This window comes from Octodon degus, unplaced genomic scaffold (genome assembly GCF_000260255.1).
Source record: "Octodon degus isolate 3935 unplaced genomic scaffold, OctDeg1.0 scaffold00294, whole genome shotgun sequence".
Lineage (NCBI taxonomy): Eukaryota > Metazoa > Chordata > Mammalia > Rodentia > Octodontidae > Octodon > Octodon degus.
Window position 1 is genome coordinate 548,286 of NW_004524870.1, and position 11,915 is coordinate 560,200.

At 34.9% G+C, this 11,915-nt stretch overlaps 1 protein-coding gene across 1 annotated transcript in view; it reads right to left on the minus strand.

The window, feature by feature from the left end:
- Nucleotides 1-672: 672 nt before the first annotated feature.
- Nucleotides 673-11,915, minus strand: part of Mmp16 (matrix metallopeptidase 16) — a 280,573-nt gene continuing 269,330 nt past the window's right edge. Inside the window, exons 9-10 of the mRNA XM_004647205.2 lie at nucleotides 6,957-7,072; nucleotides 673-1,434 (exon numbers count right to left, since the gene is read on the minus strand). Coding sequence (XP_004647262.1) covers nucleotides 1,100-1,434; nucleotides 6,957-7,072 — 451 coding nt within the window. The 3' untranslated portion in view covers nucleotides 673-1,099. The remainder of the gene's footprint in view (nucleotides 1,435-6,956; nucleotides 7,073-11,915) is intronic.

Consider the following 11,915-nt stretch of genomic DNA (forward strand, 5'->3'; position numbering starts at 1 on the left):
TGTTATCAAAACCAGAACTTCAACCTGTGATCATTTTACCATTTCCTAGTTCTCACTGGATAATAAGAATCTTAAAGCAGGTCTGATAGTTCTCAAAGGGTTACACCAATGTATTAGAAGAGTCATAAATCCTTGTAACATGATGGTCACTTTAATCAACTTCAGAGACATAATGCTTTTTGCTCTGCTTTGTAATGAATATTCCTGACAGACCCATGGAAGGCCTGGGGCAATGGCCTAATACAACCTGGGCAGATTCTCACAAGGATGTAGGGTTCAGATGGCAAGAAGGGGTTTATAAATACTTCAAAAACAATTAAAAGGCCTGGTTGGAATATAGCTATGAATATAAATGTGATGAAACATCGAGGACATAGCTGAGAACAGCTGTAGAAAATGAAAAATGGATGTATTATTAAGGCTGTTACTATATTGCAGATATTTTGGCCCCTTGTTTGTTGGAAAATCACTGTCCCAACAGTCTGAAGTCCTGCATGTGAATTCCAGATCTCCCACCTGACAAAACGATGTGCAGGAGACTATCCATAGCAGTTACCGAGCTATCTTCTTTGGAGACAAAGCTGTTTTGGGTCTTCACACTTTCCTGAAAGTTTAATTGTGGAATTTTTGTTTAAATTTTTTTCCTTTGTTTTAAAGCAAAAAAAAGTAGGTTCTCTGTTTTGCTTCTTTTTATTTTTTATTTTTTTTTGTCCCAGAAATGGGCTCAGACTTCAAAAGGAAAATAATATTTAAAAAAAAATGAGAAGAATCTTTTCTTCCTTTTTTTTTTTTTTCTTCCTCTTCTTTAGGTAATCCTGGAATTTTACTGGGCATTGAGCGTGCAGAGGAAAGGCCTAGAACTGCATGACAAGGAAAGACAAAGGACTGAAGAACGGCAGATACTGTGCATCATGGAATCTTCCCCACGAGTGTGTCTCCACTCATGTGCGAGACCAGCAACCTTCTGGTTTGGAAGGTCAGCCCCAAATCAGGCTGCCACAACCCTGCTCCTAGCTAGGAAACAGCATAACAGCTCTTGTCTTGAATCTCAAGTTACCACAAACTTCTTGAAAAGAAAGAAAGAAAAAAAAACCCTACATCACACCCACTCTTGCATAGAGCGTTTACAGTACAGTATGTGGCGGGGTGTTCCTTTCCTTTTGAACTGGAACACAGTGTAAACCAATACAAGGAGGCATAAGGCCAAGATGCAGGGAATGACAATAGCTATGGCTTTCACAGTGCTGGCTGTGTTGTCCAGTTTAATGACAATGTCTACATCATCTGGTGGGCTGTGTCCTTCTTTATCTCTGTCTGTTGGTCCATCACAGCCCATAAAATCCTTGAGGATGGATCTCGGATATCCAGGTTCTACCTTGAGTATCTGGTTGTTGAATTTCCAATATTCTTTTCCTTTGTAGAAATATGTAAAGCCTAAGGAGAAAAACATACATGCACAGCATTTAGTTGCAAAAGTGTACAAGTTTAGAAAAGGTAATAAAATAAGCTACTTCTTAAAAGTTGTATCTTGAGGTACTTAAATTTTATAGGAAGAAAATACTATCAGTTGTTTTGCAGGAGCCTTGGCTGCTGTATTTCAGAATTCGTGTATTCTAAAACCAGAGGAAAGCTTAGAAAAGAGGAGGGCAGGATAATGTTATCTGCAGAGAACTGGCACAAGACCAAACTCTATGCATCTTACTCCTACTCTGCTCTAGAAAGAGAACTTTATTCTTTTCCTTGCTTGAGGGAGTGCTGTCACGGAATTACACATTAGTGTGATAATATCAACCTACACTGAAAGATGCTGAAACAGCTTTATAAATGGAAACACTGTTTACCCTCAGACTTCTATGGAGGACATTGTTTGATACATTTAACAAAGGTTTTTCGCATTTTTACACCTCAAGGGAAATTTGTCATCATTGGACTATCAGACATCTGTGTGCTCCTCCTAAACAGCAGGTTTCGTTTTGTCATTTGAACAAAAAATCATCATAAATCACCAGACAGCCAGTGTTTGCTCCACTAGGGATCCCAACAGGTAAACAGAAATTTACAGTATCATGTGTATGACCCTCACTTCTGGTTCTATGGTGTCGTTATTGTTTTTCTCTATTAAACTTTGTTACTTGGTTTATGTTAACCTTTAGTTAGCTAGCATTATTTTTGAGAACTTTGAAAGCCATTCTTAACCTTTTCAGAAACAGAGTCTAAACAAATTTACAATGTTAATTTTAACATTTCTAAGTAACTTATAATTCATGGAGGACAACATGTTCTATAGAAGGCTCACATCACTCACTCTGTGTTACAATGTATTATGCCAGCAAATAGTAGCCTTTTCAAGTTCCTAGTAAATAAACTACATATATATGCAATTTTCTTGGGATGGTCCTCCCATTTTTTAGACACATACCATCTTTACTGAACATAGCAATTTCAATTACTTAAAAATTGAGTTTTTAGTTTAGTTTTTTTTTTTTTTTTCTATATTTTAGGGAAGATTCTACAGGGTGATCAGGGTCTCACTACTAGATCGGACTCATAGTGATCTGCCTGTTTACAGCCTCCCAAGAGCTGGGTTTACAGGCTCATGTGACCATGCCCAGTCTCAATCACCCTCTCAGTGTGCCCTGGGGGCAGGGCCGGAACAGCAGACCTGGGGATCGAATCTCCAGCCCCTCCACCTGCTTGCAGCTGCCTTAATCCACTGAGCTATTTGGCCGGCCCTTAGACTACCTTTTTTTAATATAAAGGATACTTCACAGTTCATAATCTCTAATATGTTTTTTCCCTTTTTATTAAGGACATATTGGAGAGGCACTGTGTTTTAAGCTTATTACATATTATCTCTTTTAACTCTCACGATCATCCTGTCATAATTAATTATTCATTCTTCTCAGGGAAATATATTGAGGCTCAGAAATAAAATTTAAAAAATTCTAAATTCTGCTGAAAGCAGACTTTAAATATTGCTCTAAATGTAGAGCTTGCATATTGACTGATTTTGCCATTTAGTCATCAAAACTTTGCAATAAATATAACTCTTGGTATTAAGAACTGGGACCTCTTACATGAAATTTCAGAAAGAATAGAACATCATGCCAAGCCATTTCATCCTGGAGATCATTCTTTCCAGTGCTATAAAAACCTGCTGTTGCTTTTAATTTCAAAGGATAGCTCTGTAATAGGAACAACTTGCCAAATGAAAACAGGTGTATGTAGATTCAAATTTTTCTGCAGGGAGCTGGTATTTGATCAGTCTAATGAAATCCAATGTAATTACTCAACAAGCTTTGATGAAGACCTGCTGAGGGCCTGCCAAATAACAGCACATTAGGCGATCATAGTTGAAGGAAGGCATCGATTTAGAATTAAACAAATCTTCAAAATAGGTGGGCATACTTTTTATGTTTATAAACTAACAGCTGAATGTGCACTAATCTTCAATTTTAAGCCAAAGGTAATTACTATAAAGCTACTGGGCATCATGCAAAAGTTAAGAAATTCCCCTTTTCATATTTGCAGGCCAAATTTTGCAGTCACTGAATTCACTTGTTAGAAGTTATAATCCTGCCAATATGAGGCAAATAATTCAAAAATCTGAAAAGTCTGAAATTGTGGTAATATAGTTATGTCAAATATTGATACTGCAAAATCCATTTCATTCAATAATTTTCTTTTTCATTTATGAAATATTTAGTTAGTTGAAGAGATATCTAGGCAGTTGCACTAAGAAAAAAACAAGTTTTATTTTATACTTCTCCATGTATTGTGCTCATTAAGAAGAAAAAAATTTGTTCCAAGTGTGATGGGACATTGCTATAATCCCAGGTTCAGTACTCAGGAGGTTGGTCCAGAAAGTGCAGGTTCAAGTGTATCCAGGGCAGCTCAGGGAGATTTGGTCTCACAGTAAGAATGAGAAGGGTCTGGGCATGTAGCTCAGTGTCAGAGCACCCCTGAGTTCCATCTCTTGTAGTCACTTCATCCTTCCATAAGAAAGGAGAAGATATGAAAATACAAATAATGAGGCCGTATTGTGCTGATGGCATTTTGTCTCTTAAGGCAGCGGTCCTTAATGGATGCTTTCTGCTTTGTTTCATCTTAACAATGCGTTGTGGTTTGTGTCTAGTCGTCCCCCCAAAGCCTTATGCAGTCTTCGAGTGGCTCCTACAGGTTGTGATTAATTCATGATCCAATGCTGGGATTATGAGTGTGAATGCTACACCCACCCTGGGGTGGATAATTTGCATTAAAATGTAAGAGGGGAAAGAGGCTTGGGAGCTTCCTGAAGCTGCTGCCTCTACCTTTGTTCTTTGCTCTTTTCTGCAGCCCTCACTGGCTGCCCTCTGCCATGTGCCACTCTGCCTTGGAGCCAGCTGAGTGTTGACTGACACCTCCATTATCTGTGAGCTAAATAAACCTTTCCTTGATTAATTTTGGGTGTCAGGTATTTTGTCCCAGTAATGAAGAGTAACTAAGACACAATGCGATGAGCCCATCCACCAGATTGGTCTTTATTATAACTTAGTGGATCTTTTCCAATGACATGACTTTTGTTGTCTTTTCTGCTCTTATATATTTATTGGTTAAATTACTTAGTGCTTATGAATGTTAATGGACAAAGAAAATCTTACCGAATTATCCATGCTTCTAGATTTTAACACAGCTTAAATATCAAAATGTAGAATTGACACATCAAATAAACAGTCAAGAAATTAAAACTGTTTTTAAGAAGCTAACATTCAGGGACTAAACAGCAATAACACTAGACCCTTAGTTTAAAAAAATTGGAAAGCGAAAATGGAAAATATTTGAGAGGCATGGTTTTATAAATATTAATACAAAAACCTGAAGAAGGATGTTATTCTTCATCCCAATTTTAATAGTTAAAACTCATGTAGTTGTTTTTTTTTTCAGAACCAGGGATTGAACTCAGATCCTTGTGCTTGCCAGGCAAGTACTTATTCTACTGAGCCATCTCCCCAGGCCCTGCCATGTAGTTTTTTAAAAAACACAGTTATTCCACTATATTCTGCATCAATCAATTTTCATATAGATTAAATTTTTAATTTTTTCATGGATAAAAGGTTAAATAAAATTTCATAAGATGACAGGAGATTAAAAATAGAGAATTCAATGCATATTATAATCTTTAAAGCAGTTACTCAGTGTATAAGCTATGGACATAAAAAATTCTTCAATTGACATTAGCACCAACTTTCCTGTTCTATAAAACGAGAGACACAAATAGTATAACTAAACTTGCAAGTTTTTTTTTTCCTCTCTCTCTTTTTCCTCCTTTTCTTGCCTGGCAAGTGCTAGGCTCAGAGTTCAATTCCCAGTACTAAAATAACTAAGCCAAAATAAAACAAAACCCCTTTTATTCCAATCCCCTTTCCCCATTTCAGATGAATTATTTGGGGAACTCTAAACATGAAGCAGAAAAATGCAAGGAAATGTGTAAAAAAGGAAAACAATAAAATTGTTAAATTAAGATAGTTTCATTGACTAGCATGAGGAGGATGGCTCAGCAAGCTGTGCTCTGAGGAGACCTGGGTGAGTACAGCAGGATCAAGAAAACTTCAACCAGGTCTACTACACTGCCGATTATTATTAGCAATATAACAAAGAACAATATGTTTTTATCTTTTGAGACAGCATACTAGAGCACATTCATGGGGTAAAATGTTCTAGTTCCAAAAACTAAGTATAGAGTTGGCGAGCACAACGACCCGAGTTCAGTTCTCAGTACCACATGCCATGCTGGCTCCGGAACTGGGTGTGGTGGTGCATGCCTGTAATCCCAGCCCTGGGGAGCCTAAAATGGGAGGATCGCTGTGTGTTTGAACTGTAGAGTGAGACCCTGTATCAAATAAATATTTTTTAAAAAAGAATTAGGTATCGATGCTAATAATTTTATTATCTGGAGTGATTTATTTAAACTGAGTATTGGTTAAAGAAAGTGTTTGTTAAAGAGGTATTTGTGTAAGACAATTAAGAATTCATGCGATGTAGTTGACACAAAGTAACACTGAATGACACCAGGTGGTCAGATTATTACACTGACCCAAAAGGCAGAAACAATATTACAGGGTGGACATTATAGGGAAGGTTATTGCACCTTAACATGAAAACATACAAATCTGTAGCTTAATTTTAAGCTTCTAGATTTTAAAAAAATTTACATTGGAAAAGAACTCTTATAGCAATTGATTCCTGCAATGGTGAAGGAGTGATAACGTTTTAGTAGTCTGTTATATTTGTTTTTATAATTGACAGATATAATCTACAAGGGGTCTTGTTTCTCACTGTCAAGTAATTTTAAACCTACTTTAGTCTGCCTACATATGTCCTGGGCATCATTCCTGTCTGCCAAAACGCTGTGACAAAGAATATGTGAGATATTATAACCTTAACATGCATTACCACCAAGTGTCTTCATCCCTCAGCCTGCACTGATATCTTTCTCCTAAGGCCGGTTCCTGCCCCACATGCATTTGGTATTATTGTCTTACAGTGTTTTGTTATTGTTGTTGTATTTTTTGACAGAGTATCACTACATAGTTCAGATTGACCTTGAATTCACAGCAATCTTCCTGCCTCAACCTCCCAAGTACTGGATTTAGAGGCATACATCTCCATGCCCAGTCCTCTGTACAGAATTTATAAAAGAAGTAAAGTTATTTCAAAAGCCTCCATACCCTCCATTTAAAAATATTACATAGTTTTTAATTATTTTTTCAAAATAAATATGTAGCACTTAAGAAATATCTGGAGCATAATGGTAAATGGAATCTAGGAAAATTTATATATTTATAAATATTTACTTAGCTATATAAATATTATGTAGGTAAATACAGTGATTTCCAATGATTTCATTTAACAGAACAAAAAGAACACTGTTTTATTGAAGTAGAAACTTTAACATGCATAATGCACATAATACATACCATTTTCTTTGTGGACAAAAGCTCCCTGAGGAGACTCAGGGATCCCTTTCCAGACTGTGATTGGCTTGGGATAGCCAGGGTCCATGGTTTTCATTTCTTCACTATATCTCCAATATCTAAAATGGACAACACAACAACCACAATAATAGACACATAGAAAAAACTGTGCACATAAAGTTATAGGTGACATTCATTAAGTCCTTGGTTACGCTTGGCCATGTTACTTAAATACCTGGTTTACAGAAATCCTGATTTCAGTCACTGGACAGAGAGTAGACTGGAAGCATTTATCTTCTGCTGAAACAATGTGTACATTACTGTACACATCTTGCATATGTTAAAAGTGAGCATTTGTTCAATCTGCTAAAATTGAAAGACGCTATTTATGGTATGCGAAGTAAATAACTCATAAGAGCATCATCAACACACATATTCTTGACCATTGTATCTTGATTGGTGAATATACACAACTTTGAACAAAAGAGAAACTCTCATTGATCTAAGATTTTAGGACATATTATAACATACATACTAAGCCACTTTATCTAGAAGGTTTTGCTTAAATTCCTTGAAACCCTGCTCAAGTAACATCTGGCATATAAGCACTTCCTCTTTCATTTCCACATGGAAAAGAGAAAAATATTGTTTCAAATAAGTGTTCCAGTTAATAATCCACAAGCTACAGGTAATCCAAAAAAAGAAAAGAAAAACTTAGTTTACTGAGTATTTCATTGAATAGTAGTTATACTATTAATCATGTAAAATCTGTACACTTTATGAATGTTTTATACCTACAGAGCAAATTTATACAATCCACCATTTTATGTTATTTTACTTAAATCTCTGAACAATGCTTTGTATTGTATATTATAATGTTGTCCACTATGGTATCCCAATGACAGCTATCAGATATGATCTCTCCATTAAATAAATGATAGAACATTGAACATTATTTTATTCAAAGGTAAATGATTTAGTCACATTTGCTCTGCTGTTATGTGGTAGAATTGAAATTGAAATTAATGCTGATTCATAGTCCATTATAGTTTTTAACATGTTACTGGTAGTATTTTCCTCCAAATGGCATTCTTATCATAAATTTCTCTGCCATGCTTGCTCTTTTTATGATTTAAATAAAACAGTTAGTATTCATTATTTAAATAGAATTTAATTAACCTATTTTATAATTATTAAAATTCATTGACTCAGCCAAGTTTTTTGAGGACATATACTACATGCTATACTCCTTAAGAATCATAGAAAACATATTTCATATTTCAAAAATATATTTGTGGAATATGAATTTTATGACTCCTTTATAAGAGCATTTTTTTTTTTATTTTTTGGTACCTAGAATTGAACTCAGGATGTTATGCTTTCTGGGAAGGTACTTATGCCACTGAGCTACATCTCTAGGCCAGAACATAGTCCTTGTATGAAATTTTCAAAATAAAATCATATTTTCCTCTCATAACAAATAATATAAAATTGAAATTAGAGATCATTTTAATATCTGAAAACCTCAATATAGGTTTGAAATTCAAGATGTCTTCTCTGTGTCACACTGTTATTTATTAAATACACTTAAACATGATTAGAATTATTTAATATTATTAGAACATTCATGATTATCTTATAAAATATGCAGGCCTTACCTATAAATAGAGATTTATATTTTAATTTCCAACACATTTGAACATATTTCAATGTAAATCAAAAAACTCATTTTATTGATTCTTTTTCTAGAAGAAAAATAAGCTCATAGATTAATTAACAATTAATTTAGCATATTCAGATTTAACACTCTAAAGAAACCACTTGCGGGATTTAAAATTTAGATTTTATAATGAAGAAAATTTTGAAGTTCATGTGGGAAGAGTCAGCTAATAATAAAGCTATGATAAATGAATGTGAATTTTGAAAATTAACATAGCTTTTTCTTCTGATTCATTAATTATCTGTACTTCAGAATTTCACTTTTAATTAGATGATTCTTTGAGAAATGCTTTCTTAGTCCATGTTTCAAAATAAATTATGATCAGGGTAAAATCTATTAATCAGATTTTAGTTCTCAACATAAATCATAACAAGATACAAGCTATATAATTGCATAAAAATATTTTTCAATTCTTTCTATGGTAATGAAAATTGTACCAAAAATTCTGGAATAACATTTTTATGTGGGATATTGCTGCACACTGAACTCTACACTGAACACCAAGTAGACCAAGTGCTCGTTTCAGATGACTCATCCCTTTTAAAAAACTGACTTGGTCTAATTGGCTAGTTCCAGAGTTAAAATTTCTTGATTCTGTTATGTTACCACAAAATAAAAGAACATTTATTTTTTCTATACCTTAAATCACTCTTTAGATTGTCTTAAAAAGGCAACAGAATAAACAACTTTCTCTGTTATTGAATGATTAAAAATGATTACATTATGTAATTATCCACTCACAACTAGAGTAGATATGATAAAATTATTTTTTCCATTTGACTATTAATGATAATTTATAATAACTTCAAGATGGCTTGATATTTTTGTCCATTTCATTTGAAAATACCTTATAATTCTCAACAAATAAGCTTAGCATAATAATATGGCCTAGACCCTTAGATATATTTGTGAGAAGATGCTGAGAATGATTTAGAAACATAGCATTTTAGAGCTAAATGCTATGAAGACCAAATGTACCCAAGTAGCAAATTATAGTGTACTATGAAAAGGGCAAGGAGAAATTAGAGGGACTGAATCCCAAGCAGTACGTGAAAGAGGAGCTATTTTAATCTGTAAATTCAATTCGATCTAAAGAAGCATCATTTCCTCTACTCTTTGGTTATCTTTATGCTAGAGTTCATAAGAGCTTCTGCTTTCAGTTCTTTAATGGAAATTACACTCAAATGCCTGCTCCTACCTGGCCTTTCCCCTAAGTCACACCCTTGATTATCATGATACCTTCCTGACTTATGTTCCTTGGAGTACTAGGTACTTCAGACAAGTAGAGCTGTTCCAATGTCTTAATAACCTTTTTCCCAATGTTTTTCTCCTCACAAAGAGAAAATCTTATAGAAATGATACTATTTGTTTAATTGTTTATGTGAAGAAACTAGGTGAAGAACCTAGAGATCACCTTTGTTTTGTTTTCTCTCCTATAAAAGCAAAGCCACGAGAACTTCTTAGGGAGGATGTGCTGTCACTGTTGCTTTGCTTCAACTCCAGTGCCCCTGCGGTGTCTTATATAGACAGTCCTTTAACAGTCTCCTAAGTATTTTACCTGCTTCCATCTTGAAATCCATTTCTCAAACAGAAGACAGAATGACCCTTAAATTCACATCAAGTCCCAGCACTTTCCTGTTGAAAACCGTCAAGGCCTTTCCATTGTACTCAGAATACAGGCTGACCTCTGCTCCATGGCCCTGGGAACCCCGTGTAATCTTGTCTCTGCCTACTTGTTTGATCTCTTCTACTACTTAATTATCCTGCTCTGGCTACAATACTTTTGCCTGCTTTTGAACAATCTACTGTCATTCCTTAGTAACTGCATTTCCACAACTATCTCATCTGTCTATAACACATTGTTCTGTGCAGCTTCCCATAGCTGAAACCTTCCACTGTTCAAGTCCAAGTTCAAGTATCGCAATCAGAATCAGGCCCTTTCCTGACATACACACTAACTCCCCAGTGACCCTTTCCAGCTCAGGTGTCTCTATCACATCATAATCTTTGTTGTATTTCTTTGTAGCATTTCTGACTGTGAAAATTATCAAGGTTGTTGATTTGTTTTCTGTTTAGCACCTGTCTCTTTCAACACAATGAGAATAGGAGCCAGTTGTCATTCTGATGGCTTTGTTACAAAGCCCATGTCATTGAGAATATCCTTAAAAATACTTTTTGAATATGCTAATGAGGGTGAGGCCAGCATCCACACAGAAATCTTGGGGACACAGGCATTAAAACTGAAATGGAAGAGCTGCCCCATAGTTGCAATGGCACTGTAGGCATTTAGGGAAAGCTGGGCACATCATCAAACATAGAATGAATGCACAGGACCGATACATGTCACTATGGAACTATGTAATTACATACATATAAAATAATCTGTTTATAAACCATATACCTCTGATCTAAGCCAAAAGGCTGAGAAGCAACTACTAAACACCTACAGCTCATGATATCTCACACAAAATCAAACATAAAAATTATTTGGGATCCTACTGAAATACTTTTAGAAGCCTGTAGAAATAGTGATTTAAATAAACAACAATAATAAAAGTATATGCTCTATTTGGCATACAGCTTTTCAAGTAGGAAGAAATGGAAGTAAAATATTTTTCCCATTCATCTATAGTCTTATTACAAATTTGGCATCTAACCTTCATTAATTTAACTGATTTGAAGTGACCCATATTTAATCGGCAAACTTAAATGTTCCAATAAGTCTTGATATTTTTACAATGGAAAATTTTAACAAAACAAGTTGTACCTATGTAGGAATGTGTTATGCGGTCATGACGGACAGTTTGGACACCATCCTTGAAACTCTTGAAAATTATTTTCTCTTCCTTGAAAGCTAATTTCTCCAAAGTCATACCCCAGCGTTGGGCTTCTACCCTTGTCTTTTTAGGAGCGAGTACTACACACACAATTACAGCTAGCTGAAGAAAGGCAGGAGTGGCCACTGTGCTTCATAATGAAGGTCTTCATTTCCCTTCTCTCACATTCTATTGCACTTACATCCCATTGAAAGTGGCTATAAAGTAGCATCTCTTCAATACAACATTCTGTTTGTAATTTAATAAGAAAAGTTTTAGCTAAATTTCAGTTTCATTATAGTGAATAAAAATCTATGAGTTTTTTCACTATACAAATGCAATGTAGAGAGGCTGGGAAGATAGTTCAGTGGAATAAGTGCTTGTTTGGCAAGCTCAAGGTCCTGAGTTTGATATTTTATTATATAT